This window comes from Chrysochloris asiatica, unplaced genomic scaffold (genome assembly GCF_000296735.1).
Source record: "Chrysochloris asiatica unplaced genomic scaffold, ChrAsi1.0 scaffold00064, whole genome shotgun sequence".
In the NCBI taxonomy this organism is placed as follows: domain Eukaryota; kingdom Metazoa; phylum Chordata; class Mammalia; order Afrosoricida; family Chrysochloridae; genus Chrysochloris; species Chrysochloris asiatica.
In genome coordinates this window covers 15675420-15696827 of record NW_006408582.1, presented here as the reverse complement: position 1 = coordinate 15696827, position 21408 = coordinate 15675420, and the positions used below count along the sequence as shown (strand labels likewise).

The 21408-nt window shown below is 41.8% G+C and overlaps 1 protein-coding gene and 1 pseudogene across 1 annotated transcript; both read left to right on the top strand.

Moving 5' to 3' along the window:
• The first annotated feature begins 3884 nt into the window (after nt 1–3884).
• On the top strand, nt 3885–8221 carry POLR3D (polymerase (RNA) III (DNA directed) polypeptide D, 44kDa). The gene is made up of 8 exons (XM_006864398.1): nt 3885–4063; nt 5167–5210; nt 5968–6119; nt 6278–6402; nt 6595–6763; nt 7142–7407; nt 7785–7937; nt 8099–8221. Exons 1-8 carry the CDS (start codon nt 3899–3901, stop codon nt 8219–8221), a joined length of 1197 nt encoding a protein of 398 aa, XP_006864460.1. The 5' UTR covers nt 3885–3898.
• Nucleotides 8222–20667: 12446 nt separating this feature from the next.
• Nucleotides 20668–21408, top strand: part of LOC102820004 — a 1781-nt pseudogene continuing 1040 nt past the window's right edge.

Genomic DNA, 21408 nt, shown 5'->3' with positions numbered 1-21408 from the left:
ATGAAGAAAAATGTGGCATCAGGATTGGAGGAAGACTCATTAACAACCTGCAATATGCAGGTGATACAACCTTGCTTGCTGAAAGTGAAGAGGACTTTAAACATTTACTGATGAAGAAAGATCAAAGAGCACAGCCTTTGGTATGGATTATATCTCAATGTAAAGAAAACAAAAATCATCACCACTGGACATCAATAAACAACATTCTTATCAACGGAGAAAAGATTGAAGTTGTCAAGGACTTCATTCTTCTTGGATCAACTATCAACTGCTGACCTTGATGTTAGCAGTCCAATGATTAACCCACTACACAACCAGAGCACCTTCATGAGTACCATTGTTGTTATTGCCAAGTGCTGTCAAGTCGGTTCCATCTCATAGAACCCACCTCACGCTTAGGAGGCCAGTGCTTATCCTGTAGTACCACAACAGGACTCCATAGCCATAAAATCCAGCAATTGCACTTTGGGGCATTTATCACAGATAAATGAAAACCTATGCTTACACAAAATCTGGGCACTAATGTTCATAGTAACTTCATTCATAATAGTATAAAACTGGAAACAATCTAGATTTTCCTTAAAGAGTGAATGGTTAAACAAATCATAGTATATAGATACTATGGATGTTGTTGTTGTTAATTGCCATTGATTCCGTTCTGACCTTGTATGTGGTTTCCGAGGAGCAGTTGGTGGGTGTGAACCTCTGACCTTGCAATCAGCAGTCCAGTACTTATCCTACAGCGCCACACCAGGACACTATAGATACTCAGAAAAAAAAAAAAAAAAAGGTGCTATTGGGTGCTCTTGATACATGCACCTTTTTGGTGGAGCTCTGGCAGGTAGCATAGTAGTTACGAGTCAGGCTGCTAACCTCAGGTCAGCAGTTCAAAACTACCAGCTGTTCCACAGGAGGAAGATGAGGCTTTCTGCCTCAGAAGATGAGATTTACAGCCTCAGAAGATGTGATTTACAGCCTCAGAAGATGAGATTTATAGCCTCAGAAGCCCTATGCAGGGTCTCTATAAATTGGAACCAACTCCACAGCACAACACCACCACCATTGATACATGCAACAATTTGGAAACTACAGGGAATTGTTGTTCTTGTTAAGTGCTATTGAGTCGATTCTGACCCATAGCAACCCTGTATAAGATTTCCAAGGAGCAGCTAGTGAGCTTGAACCGCCGACCTTGCAGTTCAAACGGCTTTGCAGTCTGGCGCATTAACCCACAGCGCCACACCAGGACTCCACAGGGAATTAGGCTGAGTGAAAAAAGCTATCCCACAGAGTCATACACTGTTATGAGTACATTTATAAAGCATTCTTAAAATAATTATAGAAATGGAGAACAAATTAGTATTTGTCAGGGGAAGATGAAGGGAGGGAGGTAAGTGAAGTTAATAAAATGGCAACTGAGAGACCCTTGTGTTAATAGAACTATTTTATGTCTTGACTATATTAATGTCACCATTATGGTTTTGAGACTGTATCATAGTTTTGTAAGATACTACTATTGGGGGAATCCAAAGAAACAGTACTTAGGTCTGAATTATTTTTCACAACTGGGAGTGTACCTGCAGTTATCTCAAAATAGTTTATTTCTTAAGAAATACATATGTTCTTAAAGCCAATTATCCTAGATCTGAACATCTGTCCTAGGGAATAGTCCAAAAGAAGAAAAAGCATGAAATGAACCAGATGTTCACTGCAGAGTTATTTACAACAGGGAAGTAGCCAAAAACCAGAAATAGGTAAATCATGCTGTATCTTCCAGTCTTAGTTTCCTAGTGCTGTTGTAACAGAAATGCCACAAGAGGATGGGTTTAAATAACAGAAATTTGATTTTGTCACATTGTAGGAAGCTTGTTGTTATTAACTGCTGTCAAGTTGGTTCTGACTCATAGCAACCCTGTATAGGATTTCTGAGGAGCAGCTAGTGGGTTTGAATGGCTGAGTTTGTGGATAGCAGGCCAGTGTTTATCCTACAGTCAAAAGTCAGGGTCCTCTTTCTGGTGAGACTTTGGTGGAGATTAAAGCCTCATCTTCTGTAGTCCTGTTGCTCCTCAGTGACCTTCATGTAGCATCCAATCTTCCTCTGATTTGCTCCTTTGTGTCTATTCTGCCTTTTTTTATAACTTAGACGTGACTGAGTTTACACACATCCTATACTGATATAGTTTCATTAACATAAAGAAGTTTATTGCCAGACAAAATATTACATCCACAGGTAAAACAACACCTATGATAATAAGTTTTAAATTACTGAATGATCTCACAGCTGGGGATGGAAGCTACATGACCAATAGACACTGCCATCTATTGGCACCATCCGTCCCCACTCCCTCAAGTGGCTCCCAGGCCATGTGCCATACCTGCCATAGAAAAGCCTAGGCTGGTTTGGTAGGGATTAGGATTCTAATATACTTTACAAAGACACAAATTCATAACATCTCCCAATGGATAAAGCAACAAAATTGTGCAACAACATTAAGGCGCTGGTAAGGGCACTGGAATATATTACCAAAATTTTAATAGTAGTACTATATGCTGGGAAGTCCTGGTGTGGCAATGCGGGTTAATGCGCTGGACTGTAAGGTCAGTTTGAAACACAAGGTCGGAGGTTCAAGTTCACACCAATCCTTGGAAACCCTAAAGGACTCCACAGCACTTTTAACAACACACCACCACTCTATGTTTTGGGGTCGCTATGAGTCAGAATCGAATTGACAGCAGTCAGTCTATGCTATGGTGGAATTTTAGCAGAAATATTTTCCTTTCCCCAACTTCCCTTATATTGTTGCATGGTTTTACATGGTGTGTAGTGCGTAAAGGACATTTTTTTTTTTTTAAACTTTACATTACAAACATCAAAAGTTATTTAAGTTTGCCTCTCCAGAGAACTTCATTTTTCAGGTTTCCTCCTGGCTTTAACCAACAGCTCACAAGGACCCGCATAGTCGTGAGTTCAAAGTCGATGCGAATAAACACCAGGCTCATCCGCTCCAACGCTGCCCCGACACCAGGACCCCCTCAGGAAATCTGGAAAGGGGCCTCCAAGCTAGTGAGGCCACTGGCGGGAGGTACAGTGACCACTCCAAAGTTACTATCCGGACTCCACAGCCGCACCGGTAGTGGCCCAGGGCTCTCCGAATCTGAGCCTGGGTCTCGCTCAATGCCCTGCGCCCCATCCGAGCTGCGACCCCATTGGTACCGGAGGCTCCACCGAAGCGAATCCCCACGTAGTGTAGTGGAGGCTGCCAATGCCCCCAGACCCTAAACACGGTGCCTCCACATCCCGTCCGGGGCCAGACTTTCGGGCGCAGCACCACACCGTAACCTAGATCCGTCCCCTCATCCTTTTTTCGCCCTCTCAACCCAGCTTTTCCCGACTCCGGGAAGAACCGGGAAGAGAAGGCGGAGGAGAGAAAGGCGCTGCTTGATAAATACTGTGGCCCGGCCCCGCCCACCAAACCTCACTTCCGTCCCGCGGCAAAATGGCGGCGCCCGGGCCCTGCCACGCAGACTTCCGCCTAACGCGGAGAGTGAGTAGAGTGAGTGATAGCCGAGAGTCGTGTCGGAGGTGAAATCGTGACGTGCGTGGTGTAGAGCCGTAGCCCAGGTGTGCCGGGTGCTTTGGGGTGTGTTTCTGTTTCGTGCATGGCCGGTGGGCTTGGGGAAAGATGAGGAGTAGCGGGCTAGGGTCGCGAGCCTAAACCTCTAGCTGGGTGGTCCTGGGAGTCTTGCCACGTGGGATGGGGAGGAGCTGAGATTCGCGGGGAGGAACTCTCTATTTGGGAGGCGGGATGCCACGTGGTTGAGGTTACACCGACAGGATTTGCATGCCTGACCCGTTGAGTAACTTTGTGGTCCTTTTCCCCCTTCTTTCTCAGACAACATGTCAGAAGGAAACGCCGCGGGCGAGCCCAGCATCCCGGGAGGGTCCCGACCCCTCCTCCCTGGAACCCGGGGGCTTATCGGGAGGCGGCCGGTGCCCCCTCTCACCCCTGGCCGACTTCCATCTGTCCGCTCCAGGGACCTCACCCTCGGGGGAGTCAAGAAGGTAGTCTTCCTAAGTAATCCAGGTCCCTGGGAGGCAACTAATACTGTTGTAGGGGCTACTGTGTGCCAGGTGTGGTGTGGAGCCCCCTTAAATCTTGTCCCCAAACTTCCGTCGACCCCTCTTTAAATTCTAAGGGTTTTATCAAACTTTGAAGTCTAGGTGCTGTATAAAAGATGCTGAGATGGTTCCCAGGGCAATTGAAGGACAGAGAATCTTAATTTGTCCAAGACGTTCAAAAGCAACTTGAGCAGTGTTTCTTTACTTTGTGTGTTTGGGACATCTATAAGAAATCAGGCATAAACATTTGCATCTAGTTTTAGGGGGGTTCAGAATCTTCCATGGGTCTGGCTGTGCAAACTTCTGATCTAACCTCTAATGAATCGAGGCATACCACTAAAGCTCTGTCCCATCCCATTTTGTTTATGCCTATAGATGTAAAGGAGCTCTGGTAGCGTAATGGTTACGAATCGGGCCGGGAATCTCAGGGCCAGCAATTTGAAACTACCAGTGGTTCCTTGGGAGAAAGATTTACAGCCTCCGAAACCCTGTACAGGGTCGCTATGAGTCGGAACCGACTCCACAGCACATCATAACAATAGATGTAAACAGTAGCCTAGAAGAATGGGAGGAAATGACAGAGACATTAAAGTAGCAAGTTTTTAAGTACCAAACTTGGGAAATTTAAATGATAATCTGTAGCTGTCATCTACTGGCAGAAATGTTTCCCCTACTTGACCTTGTTACTAGAGCTGTTTTCCTATCATAAATTGACTGGTTTAGAGCAATTAAAATTTTTTTTTTCTTTTTCTTTTTCTTTTACAAGTTTGGGAGGCTGCCCTTTCAGAAGGCAGAAGCTGACGCTGCTAGTTAAAATGGTTTTTGGTGTTCCAGTCTTCTCCCTATAGCTCACTGCCACCAGGGCATGGCTATCCTTGTTCTCAGATCTCTCTCTACCTCTAAATCTCTGACAACAGTGTCATATGTGTGGAAAAGAGCTAGGATGAGCTTGGCCCTTAGAAGATGCTCTTGGAGAGTTTTTATTTTCCTCTGGATTTTAGGGTCAGAACTTAACCAAATCAGTGACTCCTGTATTTTACTTTCAGAAAACCTTCACCCCAAATATCATCAGTCGGAAGATCAAAGAAGAGTAAGTAGCTAGGCCTCCAAATACCTGTCCCTCATTTACTTACTCTGACTTTGGGGCTTTACTTTGTGTGTTTGGGACATACAAAGGTATGTGGCTCAATATATAAACTTGTGTTTAGTTATTTCCACTAGTGATTTTTAACCCTAACTCCCAGGTGATTCAAGTGTCCAAGGTTTAAAAATGTATTGATGCCTGGGATTCCATCCATAGAAATTATAATTCAACTTTTTTTTTTTTTGCAGTGGAATGAAATGATTCTCTTACACAGCCTAAGTTGAGAGCTGCGAGTTTAGACAAACATGTATTATTTTCACTTAAGTTTCTTTGCATTAAAGCCTCCCTGCTTTCAGTCAGTGCAGAAACAAAATATTACCTATTTTTTTTGTTGTTAAATGCCATCACTCATAGCAACCCTATATGGGGTTTCTGAGGAGCGGCTAGAGAGTTTGAACTGCCAACCTTGTGATTCAGACTGACCTTGCAATCTAGTGCCTTGTCTCTCCAGGACTTTTGAGTTACAATTTTAGCATCTACTCTTAAACAAAAAGGTAAAGTAAAACAAACTGAAAGGACCCTCCCCCATCAAGGAAATGGAAAAGGCATTAGTGTCAGTATTGACTTCTGTTTCTCATGATGTAACTATTACCTCATAAACTTTCTGCCCAGTTGGAGTGGAGTAGAGTGGAGTGAGAGAGAAAGACAAGTTCTCTGAGGCTAGATAAGTGAGAGGTTCCCCTCAATCCATTCACTTTTTCAGGCCTAAGGAAGAAGTAACTGTTAAAAAGGAGAAACGTGAAAGAGATAGAGACCGACAGCGAGAAGGACATGGACGTGGCCGGGGTCGACCAGAAGTCATCCAGTCCCACTCCATCTTTGAGCAGGGCCCAGCTGAAATGATGAAGAAAAAAGGTAGACATATGGTTGCTGGAGCTCTGAAAGGAAGGGAACAGTAATGGGTTTCGGTTTAGACTGCCTGAGAAAAGGCAATGGTATTCCCTTGATCTTAGTTCCATTTTCCTTGCTGTTGACTTCTTCCGTTCCGTAGTGACTTGAGTGATTTCCTATAGGGAACTGGGATAAAACAGTGGATATGTCGGACATGGGGCCATCACATATTATCAACATCAAAAAAGAGAAGAGGGAGACGGATGAAGAAACAAAACAGATCCTGCGCATGCTGGAGAAGGATGATGTAGGTACCAGGGGGCTGGGGAAAAGGCTGGAAAAAGGCTTCTAGGGAGCCAAGGTCAGGGATAGAAGAATTATCTGATGGCCTTGAATCCTGGTGAGCAGCAGGAATCTTCAGTTAGAAAGGGACTCAGGTAGACTCCAATACAGGTACCTGTGCTGATCCGACTATGTCACCCTTCCAATTCTTTGGCAGTTTATTGATGACCCTGGGCTGAGGAATGACACTCGAAACATGCCTGTACAGCTGCCTCTGGCCCACTCTGGGTGGCTATTTAAGGAAGAGAATGAAGAACCAGATGTTAAACCTTGGCTGGCTGGCCCCAAGGAAGAGGACATGGAGGTGGATGTGCCTGTCGTGAAAGGTATCCTGTGTCGGTTAGTTTTTCTCTCCTTTTCTGTGACTGCCTCTGCCCACCACTACACACACACACACACACACACACACACACAAGAATTCCTTATACAGAGTCTCTCAGACTACTAATAAGCAGGTCCTTGTGTTCCAGTTGTAAAATACATGACCTTAAAAAAAAAAGCTAAGTTCTTACTCTCAAAAGGTTCAAGTGCTGACATGGGTCAGAGGGCCTAGCAACGTACCATTACTTGTCCCTTTTTATGAGCAGTGTCTCCAGCTTCCTGGATGAGTGACAGTGGAGTCGGTGAAGGCGAAGGGATGGGTAAAGTCAGATGGTGTGGAGGGTAGACACATGATGGCCTTTCCATTTGTATTACCTGAGCAGTGAAAGAGGAGCCACGAGATGAGGAGGAGGAGTCCAAGACAAAGGCTCCCCCGCGAGCAGCCAGAAAGATCCCGGACCTCCCGAAGGATGTGTCTGTGGCAGAGCTGCTCAAGGAGTTGAGCCTCAACAAGGAGGAAGAACTACTGTTCCTCCAGCTGCCAGACACTCTCCCTGGCCAGCCGCCTACTCAGGACATCAAGCCTATCAAGACAGAAATGCAGAGCGAGGATGGACAGATGGTGGTTATAAAGCAGGAGAAAGATCGGGTATGATCAGGAATAAGTTCTGAAAATGTGTGGGACCGGGAAAGAAAATAGTTACTTGCAGAGGGGAGCGAAAGTATGTCACCCAAGCTGAAATGAAAGAATTATGGGCATTTGTTCTTTGTATCTGAGTTTAGGGCTTTGCACCTCTTACCCCAATTGTGTGTGCATTTACTTTGTATAATGAAAAATTTTGAATATATACAAACAAGACAACACAGACCCCCTTGTATATCATCCAATTTTAGCAGCTGTTGGTGTTTTATACATTTGTTGGGTTTTTATTTGCTTGGATTGTGTTTTTTCAACCACTGGCAGTCACCTCTGGGAAAAGGCTGTCTTTGGGAGATGGAATAAGGTTCACCTTACTCTCTTGATAGGAAGCCAAGCTGGCAGAGAATACTTGTACACTCAGTGACCTGACAGAGGGCCAGGTTGGCAAACTGCTCATCCGCAAGTCGGGAAAGGTGCAACTCCTCTTGGGCAAGGTGACCCTAGATGTAACCATGGGAACTTCCTGCTCATTCCTTCAGGTGAGTGTCCTAAAGGTCAGGGGTAGAGGCTCTTCAAGAATTTGAGGAGTCAGTTCTAAAAGGGAGTAGGATTCTTAGGGTTATTAAAATGGAAAATCACAGAACTGGGAGTGCTGGGAGCTAGACAATCCTCGTTCTCATCTCTGTGTCTGTTGATGCAGGAGCTGGTGTCCGTGGGCCTTGGAGAGAGTAGAACGGGTGACATGACAGTCCTGGGACACGTGAAACACAAACTTGTATGCTCCCCAGATTTTGAATCTCTCTTGGATCACAAACATCGGTAAAAGAAGCAGATGGCGGATGATGGCAACTGCCCACGGCTGCTGCCTGCTCCAGACGTTTTGTTCTTGGATCTGTGAGACCCAGAAGGGGCCTGTTTGGCCCACCCACTCCAGCCTTTGGCAACCCTTGTCCCAGTTATCTCCTGGGCCCACGTGCCAAGCAGCTTCCTCCCACAGCAGCTGTGAATGGTACAGTAACCTCCCCACACTGTGGACTGCTGGAGGACATGTTCTCTTTATTTATTTGTATATATATGTCTTACCTCTTAAACTGACAGCATCCTCCCAAGGTAGAGAGAGCAGGGTCTATGAAAAAGTATGGGCTCTTTGTCTAGGTGACCCTCTTGGTTCTCAGGGTAAGAAGTATAAGGACTATAGCTTCTGATTTTTCTTTCTCCTGAGGGGCAGCACAGTAGTAGAGAGCAGGGAATTTTTGAGTCTTATAGTCACACTCAGCTCCAGCTCCATTGGTGACTTTGGACAAACTACCTAACCTTCCTGAGCTTCATCTGTTCCTCATCTGTCCAACTGAGGAGAATAATGCCTACCTCACAGGGTTGGTGTGAGGATTAAATAAGATAATGAAGTAGATGAAAACTCTTTGCACAGGGCCAGGCATAAACACAGTAGGCACTCAATAAATTGTTTCCCCTCTCTTTGCCTGAGTCAATTTTCAAGCAAAATAGAGATTTCAAGAATTTCTCAGAACTGAATAGGGCTTTTTCTATTACCCACTTTTGTCTCTCCATTCTTAGGTACAAGTTCAGGCTGTTCTGTGCCCTTTTAATCCTAATCACTCTTAGCCAAGTACTTCCTGTTAGTTGGTGTGAGGTGGTTGTTGTTAAACGTTGTCGAGTCAGTTGCAACCCTTATACTAGCTGTAAATTCTGATGGTGGTGGTGTGCCATCAAGTCAGTTCCAACTCATAGCAATCCTTTATAACATTTCTGAAGCTGTAAATCTTTACAGAAGCAGAAAGTCTCATCTTTCTCCCTTGGAGCACCTGGTAGATTCAAACTGCTGCTCTTGCAATTACGAGCCCAGCTCGTAATCCACTACGCTGCCAGTGAAAACTTTAGAGTTGACACCTAGCACCCTCTTAATGCTTTTAGATGACATAGTGGTTCCAAACTCATTATCCCCAGCATAAATAGTACTCTTGTAGCTTACATTTTAATATTTTTCAAAGACAAAGCCCTGACCACTCAAAGAATTAACACTAAGTCAAATATTTGATGAAAAGTCACAGTACTGCTAAAGAAAACAATCCTTGATAAAGAAAATTAAAGATTGATTAATGAATGGCTTCTTTGACACTTGACAGCGATCTTTGAATTGGAGAGGCCTACCTGCTGTGAATTTGAGAGCCATCACTGGGTCCACTTAACCCAGCGTGGGTCCCAATTCCAGCCAGTAACACTAGTCTTAACTTACGCATCTGTGATCAGTTCCCTTAACCAAATCTAGTCATTGAAGAACAACTGCTTTTTCCTCTTTTCCTCCTCAGCTGGATTTCTCCCTCATTCAGTTGGTGAGACATTTTGTAGGTCACAGAAAAGTTTCATGCAGCAGTGGTAAGTGGTTGTTAGAAGCTGATATCACAACCACCCTTTACTACGATCTTACCAAACTGCCTCTTAAATGAGGGTAAAGTCACACAAACCCGATAAGAACTGCCTCCTCACACCTTTTAGATGGCCCCAGAGGTTTGGGCTATGTCTTGTTATAGTCTCACTTCTTTTCTGTTCCTCTGTGGTGCTGGTGAACACTGAGCTTCTCAAGCTGCTTAGATAGCAGTGATGAGGGGTATATCAGTTCCTAGGGCCACCGTCACAGTACCACAAACTGAGTGGCTTAAAATAACTGAAATTTATTCTCACAGCTCCAGAAACTAACACCCCCAATGCAAGTTGTTGGCGACTTTGATTCCTCTGGAAGGCTCTGTCCCATAGCTCTCGTCTATCTTGGTTGTTGGCAGTCCTTGGAGTTCCTTGACTTGTAGGTGCATTGCTCCAGTCTCTTTCTCTTGTCACATGGTTGTTAGTCCCTTTTTGTCTCAGTCAGTGTGTTTCTTATATGGATACCAGTGATTTTTTTTTTTTTTTTCAAAGCCCACCCTAATACAGTGTGCCTAATTACATGTTAACTAATTACATTTGCAAAAATGCTATTTTCAATTAAGGTCACGCTCACAGTTAACAGGAGTTAGGACTTGAACCTCTCTTCTTGTAGGACACAAATCAACCCATAACAAGTGGGGTTGACTATTTAGTCCTTCCATGGCCCTTTTCTTTGGCTGTAGCTGAAAGATCATCTTTACCCTTTTGCATAGTGTTGTTCTGGCCTTTCCTAAATATAAAGGACTGGAGTAGAAAGAGTTCCTTGGAAAAAAGAACTCATGGAAGTCCTCTTGGTTGTAAGCATAAGTTTTGATTATCCAATTGCTTTTTCTTCTCTGGATCCTAATACAGTCACCTTTAAATAACTAATAAATACACTGCTCAGTGATTTTCCACTGTAATTCTTATTCTATTTTCTTTGATTCAGAGATATTCTTCTGCTTTCTTGAACTAAATAAAAAATCTGTCTCATTAGGTGTTTGGTCTTTAGTTCTTTGATTCTTCCTAAAAAGATAGAGGAAGAGTGTACCACTTTCATATTTACCATTTCATTTGAGAGTACCTTGGGAATTCAACCTTACGACTGTATCCAAGTTCTTGTGACCCGTCTGTATCCCTGATGCACTGATTTGTAGACATCAATAAAAGTGTGAAAGAAAAGACGAGGCATCTGCTTTTTTGGCTGAGCCTCTGAAACATTTCTATCAACAACTATATGCAAATTTCAGAAAAGGCTTAAAGCTACATTTCTATATGAATGCCAGTAGATGCAAATTTATTACTACCTGCATCTGCGTATATGTATTTTGTTAAGATAAAAAGAAGAGAACAGTAGACTTGTTCATTTTGGTGTTATTTATAACTACACAATTAATAAAGCGTTGGGCTTTAGGGTCAACTGGTGTTGGGTTTAAATCCAGCTCCACTGATAACTTAGGAAAAAATACTCATCCTCTAAACTGAGTTATATTAGTTTTTTTTTTCTGTTAAAAAAGAGCTAATAGTAACTTTTTGACTGGGTTGCTTTTAAATTAGAGTGAATGTAAAGTATTTTTTCAGTGTCAGCCAGATAAGTGATTTTATCAGGATATAATCACCCCAAGAAACAGAAAACAGACTGATCTTGGCTTAAATAATAAAAATGTTTAATTATCTCATATAACCAGAAACCTGGAGGCAGATGGTTCCAGAATTGAATGGCAGCTAAAATTGTTTTGGATTCATCTGCTCTTTTGTCCTCAATGTTGTATCCTTGGACTTGCTCCTGAGTCTCTGACAGAGATAGGCCATGTACCCATCTTTGGAAAAGAGGAATGGGGTAGACCAGATCATCCCCTGGTTGTGAGCAAGACAGAGTTCTGTTTGGGAAGAAGCAAGAGTGGCAGCTAGGTTTTGGTGGTGTTAGGTGCCATCAAGTCGGTACCCACTCAGCAACCTTAGGCACAACAGAACAAAACTGCCCTGTACTGCGCCATCCTCATAATCATTGCTATATTTGAATCCATTGCTGCTGCCACTGTACTGATCCATCTTGTGGAGGGGTCTTCCTGTCTTTCTCCTAACCTTCTCTTTCTCCTAACCTCCACTTTACCAAAGAATATTCTATGAGGACTGGTCCGCCTTGATAACACATCCGAAGTATGAGAGATGATGTCTGGCCATCCTGGCTTCTAAGGAGCATTCTGGCTGTATTTTTTCCAACACTGATTAGTTTGTTGGCGGTCTTTGGTACTTTAAATATTCTCCAACACCATAGCTAAAGTGCATCAGTTCTTCTACAGTCTTCCTTATTCACTGTCCAACTTTCATATGCATATGAGGTTATTAAAAAATACCGTGGCTTAGGTCAGGTGTACCTTAGTACACAAAGTGACATCTTTGCTCTTCAGTACTTTAAAGAGGTCTTGTGCAGCAGATTGGCCCAATGTAATACATCATTTGATTTCTTGACTGCTGCTTCCATGAGTGTTGATAGTTGATCTGAGCAAAATGAAGTCTTCGACAACTTCAGTCTTTTCTCCATTTATATGGATGTTATTTATTGGTCTGGTGGTGAGGATATTTGTTTTCTTTACCGTTGAGATGCAATCCATACTGAAGGCTGTGGTCTTTGATCGTCATCATTAAGTATTTTTGAATAAGAATGTTGAAAGAATACAACCCTGGTACACAACTTCCTAATTTTAAACCATTCTGTGTTCCCTTGTTCTGTTCAAACAGCTGCCTCTTGATCCGTGTACAGATCCCTCATGAATACTATGAAGTGTTCTGGAATACTCATTCTCTGCAATTATGTCCATACCTTGTCATGATCCACAGTTGAAAGCCTTTTAGTCAATAAAGCACAGCTAAACAGCCTTCTGGTATTCTCTGCTTTCAGCCAAGATTCATCTGACGTTAGCAATGATGTCCCTCGCACCTTGTCTTCTCTGAATCTGACTTGAACCTCTGGAAGTTCTCTGTTGATGTATGGTTGCAGCCATTTTTTTATTATTTGCAAAATTTTATTTGTATGCGATATTAATGACAATCCATAGTAGCTGCCACCATGTTAAAAAAATTACTGTAAATTGTAGTAAAATCATAAAGCATGTCTAAGTAGTATTTTTCAAATGTTCTATCACCTTTTATTCTATATTAAATCAATTTTAACATGTTAGTGCAGATTCTTTCAGATTCCAAAATTTTGTGTTATATCATTTGTAATGTCATAAACTATATGCTATTTTATTATATGCTTTATACCACTCAAATACATACAGTTCTTCTGCGTTAACAAACATCTTGTGTTGCATATACTTCAGAGCTAGCTGAAGGAATTAAAAATAGCTTTTAATTCTCTCAGATCTGCCCACATGGTCCAATTGGAGCATTCAAAACTAAGTTCTTGAAAAGAGGCTTAAAACCCATAGTGCACAGTGGCAAAAGTGGCACACACAATTTGTTTATCCTGTGCTCCACTAGAATGTGGAAACCATCCAATAATATCATTGATAACACATCCAGGTAAAATGTTGCTAAAGATAATCCAAAAAAAGATTGCAGCAGTAAAACCAACAGAAGCTGCTAGAAATTCAAGCCATTTTCAGAAGAGGATGTGGAATGAGGAATGTCACTGCTCAAGTCAGATGGATCTTGGCAAAGGAGGGAATATCAGAAAAACATTTACTTGTGCTTTATTGACTAGGCAGAGGCATTCAGATCTGGATCATTCAGTGTGGATCATAACAAATATGGGCAACATTGCCAAAAGTGGATATTCCAGAACACTGAAGTTTGCTTATAAGGAACCTGCACATAGACCAAGAGGCAGTAGTTAACAACAGAACAGAGTAATAGTAAATGGTTTAAAATCAGGAAAGGTATGTGTCATGGTTTTATCCTTTCACCATGCTTATTCAATCTGTATGCTGAGCAAATAAACCAAGAAACTATTATATGAAGAAGAACGTGGCATCAAAATTGGAGAAAGAGTAATTACCTGAAATAAGATAATACAACTTTGTTTTCTGGAGGCAAAGAGCACTTGGAATACTTACTGATGAAGATCAAAGACTGCAGCCTTCAGTGTGGATTATACTTCAGTGTAAAGAAAACAAAAATCCTCACAACTAGACCATAATCAACACTCACAGAAGTAGCAGTCAAGAAATCAAATGGTATATTTCATTAAGCAAATCTGTACAAGACCTCTTTAAAGTGTTGAAGAGCTATCAGTTTGAGGACTAAGGTGTGCCTGACCCAAGCCATGGTATTTTTAATAACCTCATATGCATGTGAGAATTGGACAGTGAATAAGGAAGTATTTGTATTATTATGTTGGAGAAGAATATTTAAAGTACCGTGGACTGCCAGGTTTTTTCCCAACAAACAAATCTGTGTTGGAAAAAGTACAGTCAGAATATTCCTTAGAAGCCAAGATGGTGAGGCTTCATCTCTTATACTTTAACATGTTATCAGGAGGGGCCAATCCCTGGAGAAGGACGTCATGCTTAAAAAATAGAGGGTCAATGAAAAATAGGAAGATCCCCAACAAAATGGACTGATTGACACATTGGCAGCAACAGTGGACTCTATGCTAGATGGGATAGTGTTTCGTTCTGTTGTGCATAAGGGTGACTGTGTTTCAGAACTGACTCAACAGCAGCTACCAGCAATAGCCTCCAATCCAAGGGCAGCATGTTTCTAGAGTTGGGGCTGTGGCTAATGACTCCACCTGGACCGTTGTTTAGCTGCACAGGTTCCTACTAAGGTTGTACTTTGTGGGCATGAGAATCAGAATGGAGATGAGTCTCAGGGGTGTCTAAATAATGGAGATAGAATGCCAGCTCTAGTTACCACCTTCAAACTCAACTCTTCTAGCTCACATGAAGAAATAGGAGAATGGCTCAAATAAGTGACCAAGATGCAGAGCCAGAATCATTTCTGATGAAGAAATGTTATGTAACTAAAAGAATGACATTTAGGTACCTTCAAAAGATTGACAGAGCGAGGAAGGCAAGGAGAACACACAAAAACTTTAGAAGAATTCAGGAAAATGCAACAAACACAAATAGACAAAATAAATGCAAAATTTTAAACAATATAAACCTGCAGTTAGAAATCCAGAAGATTAATACTAAGATTTCAGAAATGGACAATACATTGAAAGGGCAAAGGAATAGTTTTGAAGCAAAGGAAGCCCAAATTAGTGAGCTTAAAGATTAATTTCTCAATACTAGTATGCTAAAAAGGAGCTCTGGTAGCGTAGTGGTTATGAATCAGGCTGCAAACGGCAAGGTCAGCAGTTCGAAACTACCAGCTGCTCTGCGGGTGAAAGATGAGACTTTCTGCTCCCGTAAAGATTTACAGCCTCGGAAACCCTGTACAGGGTCGCTATGCGTCAGAACAGACTCCACGGCACATAACAACAACAACAACAGTATGCTAGAAGAACAATCAGAAGAATGAAAAACAACCAAAAAAAAAAAAGCCTAAGAGTTATGTGGGACATCATGAAGAGGAACAACTTACAGCTGATCACAATTCCAGAACAGGAAGAAATTAAAATGTAAAAAGCACAAAGAATGTCTAAGAGTTGTTGGAAGGAAGCTTCCATAACATCATGAATGACGAGAAGCTAAGCATTTGCGAAATTGAACGAACCCCAAACAGGATAGATCCCAAAAGAAAATCACCAAGACATAGCATAATCAAACTTTACAATATTAAAGATAAGGAAAGAATCCTGAGAACAGCTTGGGAAAATTGAAAAGTTACCTAAAAAGGAGAACCAATAAAAATAAACTCTGATTTCTCAACAAAAACCATGCAAGCAAGAAGGCAATGGGATGGCATATACAAAACTCTGAAAGAAAAAAATTGTCAAGAATCATATACCCAGCAAAGCTATCTCTCAAATATGACAGTGAAATTAGGACATTTCAGGATAAACAGATATTAAAAGAATTTGCAATGAACAGACAAACTTTACAAAAAATGCTGAGACTTGGTAAACTACAGACTGGCAACTTAAAGACGACCCTATTAGAGCTGTGAACTATGGGGGTGGGGGGCATGGAGATCATGATTACTGATTGAACCATCTTGATTCACTCACGTAGGTATGTCTTCTTTGATGAGATCAATTGGAATCAAGCTGTGGATTGAATTTGCACTGGTCAGATTGCCACCTTTGCTACCTGGACCCATCATTGTACTGGACATGACAACACATCCATTACCATAGACTGGACACAAAGTAAAGAACTCATAACACTGTATGTGACTCCAAGTAAAAGTTGATCTGGTAGTCTTTCAGTAATTGAGGCTGCATTGCACAGGGTATAGAGGTTGACTCCATCAAACTTTTGACTCCCTTGGGTCTCCTGGTGGTGTCTTACCACTGTTGACACATTTTCAGATTAAATTGTTGCTGTTTGAATCCAATCAGCTGACTAGCAACATTGTTGTGGTCCTGGAAACTAATCTTGGTCATATATGTTCAGCTTTCCAGATATTGTAGTCTGACAACAGTGTATGTTTATCATAAAAATCATTCAACAATGTACTTTCAAGCCACTCAAGGTACTTGAAGGACCACCCTTGACTACTGACCAACTAAGCTGGCATCTAATATTCTTGAACATTGGAATGACCTTCTTGTTATAGATTGAATTACATCCTCCAAAAATATGTGTTATATAAATCCTTACCTCTGTTCTAGTGGTTATACCCTTTTGGGAATGGGTTTTCTTTGCTATATTAATGGGGCAGGGATAGTGTAGGGTGTATTTTGATTCTCTATTGAGATCTAAAAGATTATACAAGAGAAAAAATGGGGTAAGATTACCTTGAGAAAGTGTTGGTAGAATTGTGGATGTCAAGGACAATTCTAGTGAAGCTCAGAAGGAAGAGAGGAGAGCTGGAATGCCAGAGACGATGAGACAGTGAGGAAGTGGCTGAGAAACAGCAGCAGCAGAACCAGGAGACAAGCATGGGAACTGACCCACAGAACAAGAGAGCTGAGTGTCTTCCAGAAGAAGGCTCCCTGACAGAATGGGGTGCCTCCAGATACTTGTTGATGGAACTAGGCTGCTGACTCACAGGGTGAGAGCTGAATGCTTTCAAGCTAGGGTTTACTGGGTTATCTCTAAGTATATTATTCCAAGAGGCCAAGGAACCAGGAAGCAGACACTGAAGGGACAAGGAGTACAGAAAGCAGAGCTGCTTCAGTCTCCAAAGGTAGGCTCATGACTTCTGGGATCTCAAAGTGGGGATCCATGTGGGCTCTGGAGTTTCACAAGGTAGGATCACAGGTTTGAAAGAACCATATCTTCAACTTGGTTCTGGATTGTGGGGCTGTCATTCCTGAATGTCAATGGGATAGAGCCAGAGTCACTGCGCAATGCTGAGACAGTGGAGCTGCCATGCCTAAGGGGCAGAAGAATGGGACCTGCCATGGCTGAGGGACTGGAGTCCCCATTCAATTGGACTGGGAAAATGTTGTTGTTGTTGTTAGGTGCCATTGAGTCGGCACCGACTCATAGCGACCTTATGCACAGCAGAACAAAACAATGTCCGATCCTGGGCCAACCTCACTACTGTTGCCACTATTGAGTCCATCGATGCTGCCACCTGGCCAATCCATCTCATTGGGGGTCTTCCTCTTTTTCTCTGACCCTCCATCTTGCCAAACATGATATTCTTCTACAGCGACTGTTCCCTCCTGACAATATGTCCAAAGTATGAGAGACGAAGTTTGGCCATCATGGCCTCTAAGGAGCACTCTGGTTGATTTCTTGACCACTACTTTCATGAGTGTTGATATAAACCTAAACAAAATGAATTCTTTGAAAACTTGAATCTTTTCTCTGTTTATCATAAGGTTTATTTATTGGTCCAGTTGTGAGGATTTTTGTTTTCTTTACATTTGAGGTGTGATCCATACTGAAGACTGATATTTAATTTTCATCAATAAATATTGTAAGTCTTCACAGCTTCCATCAGACAAGGTTATTTGTATATTACAGGTTGTTAATTAGTCTTCCTCTAATCCTGATGCCTCATTCTTCTTTTTTTTTTAACTGAAGCAAAGATCATACTAAAGCCTTCAGTATGAATTACTCCTCAACATAAAGAAAACAAAAATCCTCACAATTGAACCAATGAACAGATAAATGGAGAGATTAAAATTGTCAAAAATTTCATTTTACTTGGATCCAAAATCAATATGCATGGGAGCAGCAGTCTTAGAAATGAAATGACATATTGCACTGGGCAAACCTACTACAAAAGATGTCTTTAAGGACTAGGATTTAGGATTTATTTTGAAAACTAGGGTTTGCCTAACCCAAACCATGCATTTTCTTTCTTTTTTTTCTTTTGTTTAACTTTTTTATTAATTGAGTGAAGGTTTACAGAGCAGATCATCAGTTTTTCATTCAGCAAATAATATGCTTTGCTCATTACATGATTGCAATCCCTCCATGTACTAACAGTTAACATTCGCTTCTACTCACTTTAACTTTTGCTTTCTTCCCTGTGTCTCCTACTACTTTCATCTTCCCTCTGCTAACTTCCCTCTTGTATATTACCTGCCTGTCACTCATGTGAACATGTGTCTAACCTCTGGCCTGTAACTAATTTTCCCTCCCCTGTAACCATCATAGATTGTTTCTTTTATCAAGAAAATCTTTTCCTAACTTTTTAGAACATTGCCCTTTTGTGACTGACTAATTTTACTCAGTTTAATGCCCTCCAGGTTCATCCATGTTGTGAGGACCATCAGTACTATTTCATTGTGTGTGTATATACCAAAGTTTGTTTCTTTTAACCATTATTCTGTTAATGAGCATCTAAGCTGTCTCTAATTTTTTTGTGTTTTATAGACAGCATGTTGAAGAATCCTATTTTCTTATTCATTCTTCTCTCTGTCTGTCTTTTTTTAAACATTCATTCTATTGTATATCATTTCATTGCCATGGTTACAATCCCCTCCATGCATCATCAGTCAACCAAAGAGTGTACCCTGCAAGCCTGCCCCTTTGTCATCAGCACACTGCCCCTCTCCTTCTCTGGGTCTAGAGTCCCCAGCCACTCCATCTCTCCACCTCATCATCTCTACCTCCATCTCTGGGGTCACTGTTTCTCTGGGTAGGGTCCCGCACTCCCCTCTTCTCCCTTGATGGTCCCAGGGATCCCTGCTCCTAGAATGTAAAGTCAACCACTCCCCTCCTTTTGCTACAAAACCTTTACATTCCCAACCCTCATAGTCAGTCCTGATAGCAATTATTCACTATTGTACCACAAGAGTCCTATCCCCATCTCCTTTCATCAGCCACACCCAGACAGATTGGAAACTACTCAGTGGAGATTTTACCCTCCTCCACGCCCTCCGCATCTAGGCTCCCTCTTGAAAGCTTGTAAACCAGTCACTTCTTGCCTTTGTAGCTCTCCCATTTTGACTAACCAATGTCCAAATTGCCCATCCTTGTCTATCCTATGTATCGAAGGGGTGGGAATTGTCCTCACTGTAAAGATTTGTTCCCTCTTTTGAACTACTGTATCCATAGGTGTAGGTCAAGTTCATCAAATTGTATCAGATTACTCTTTTTTTTCTCTTCTTTCTTCTTGTACTTGAACTCTGATCTTCCAGTCACTGAAGCCAGGTCAAGTGGGTATTATCTGCAATTGTGGATGTTCTTGTGCATATGCCCTCACTTCTTATCAGCTGGATGCTTCACTCTCCACTCTAGTCCTCTGTGGCTTTGTCACTGACTCTGGGCCCAGGAGTCCCCAGCTCTTGCCATACTGCCAGCCAACCAGGTCTCCACCTGGGTTCACAAGAGTCTATTAAACATGGTAGGACTTAGCACGTATCTTCATTGCTGTTTTTCCCTCACTTCCCCTTATCGGTGACCAACGTGGTCACCAGTGAGAGTGCATGTCTGCTCATGTATTTCCCTTGAGTCTTAGTCATGGAAGGGGGTTTGCCCTGAGGGGACCCAACCACTTGCCTTGATGTCTCCTGGAAAAGCAACTTGCTTGTTTTCGTAGTAGTCAGTCGGACTGCTGTTAATGTTTTTTATTTTTCCTGCTGGTCTTTCTTTCAAAAAGTATCTTCTGTTCTTCTAGCCACTCCAGGCTGGTCTGTTTGTCCTTTCAAGTGGAAATTTCCCACCCCAGAGGATTCTGGATGGGGTTCAGGATTCCATCTATGGTCTTATGCAATGCAGAGGCTCCACAGGAAGCCTCCTTCACTGGGAAAGTTGTAGCCATATTTTAGGTATTACAATCTTTTATGGGCATACAACAGACTTACAAGCTTTCTATGGTGGTACTTCTGGCTATTCCTTTCTCCCCCTCGAGTGTCTATTTTATAATGTTATGCAAGGGAGACCAAGATTCAAAAGACATCCAAGCATCTTAACATGATTTCCCCCCTTTTACCCATTCAAACCATGCCTCAATCCCTGTTCCTCTGTGTCTCTTGACTGGAGCATTTAATCTATTTGCATTCAGTGTAATTATTGATAGGTATGAATTGATTACTGTCATTTTGCTGTGTGCTTTTTTGTGGTTTCTTTGTTCCACATAGTTTTGCTTGTACGTTTTTGTTTTCTTTAAGCTTTTTCATTTCTGTTATGTTAATGTTTATAATCTTTCTTGTTTTCCTCTTTTTAAATTTTGATATGCAGGTATATTAATTTTCTTTGAGGTTACTCTTTAACTTATTAATTTTTTCCCCTATTCAAAACAGTCTTTTTAGAGTCAGAGCCATGCTCATGTATAGCCACCTTGTTGAGGATTGTCACTGCCGAGTGTGCACTCAGTTTTCAAGGCATCATGATGGCTGGCTACAAATATGTAAGCCTGGAGCAGCTCACCGGTTTTAATAAGTACAAGTACAGTGCTGTGGATACCAATTCATTTTCTCTATGTCATGCATCCATTTTGGAACACTATAGTAAAGACAACCTAATGAAACAAAACCAAGTGTATTACTGAGAGAACTTTTCTGCAGCCATCTACTGATTGCAGAGGCATGCTTAAGGATCAACCCATGAATCTATGAACTGAAACCCTATGGCAATACTTTTTTACTTACCTTTTATATGAGATATTTTCATCATCTTATAATTTCTTTGGGGGGGCAAAAATTGGTCCTGCCTGCTTAGCCGGCTCCACATCTGATCATCTTTTCTGGCTTTTTGCTGGCTATATTCTATTTTGTACTTATGGCATACTTTGATCCTGACTTTTATGCTTTAGTGCCAGGTCACAAGTATTTTCCTGACTGGGTATGGATTGTAGTGGACATCCTCAACTTCGTGGCTTATACTCTAGATGGTGTGGGTAGAAAGCAAACCCATAGAACCAATTCCAACACTCCCCTAAGAGAATTTGGCTTGGGTAGTTGGTCATGTGTTTACTTTGTTGTAACTGTGTAGTCCATCTTTGGACGAGAATCATCTGGTGTCAGCGTTTTTGTTCTTTATCACCTGTGATGGGTAGTTTTGTTTTGTTTTTGGCTTAAACAGCTTTGCTGTATTTTATTATTCTAAAAAGTCTGTCACATTATCCAGAGTC

Excerpts from the sequence above, each read along its gene's own strand:
- POLR3D (XM_006864398.1), top strand. The coding sequence starts at position 3,899 with ATGTCAGAAGGAAACGCCGCGGGCGAGCCCAGCATCCCGGGAGGGTCC. Across the intron at positions 6,120-6,277 it reads TGAAATGATGAAGAAAAAAG|GGAACTGGGATAAAACAGTG; the intron begins GTAGACATATGG and ends GATTTCCTATAG. Across the intron at positions 6,764-7,141 it reads GGATGTGCCTGTCGTGAAAG|TGAAAGAGGAGCCACGAGAT; the intron begins GTATCCTGTGTC and ends TTACCTGAGCAG.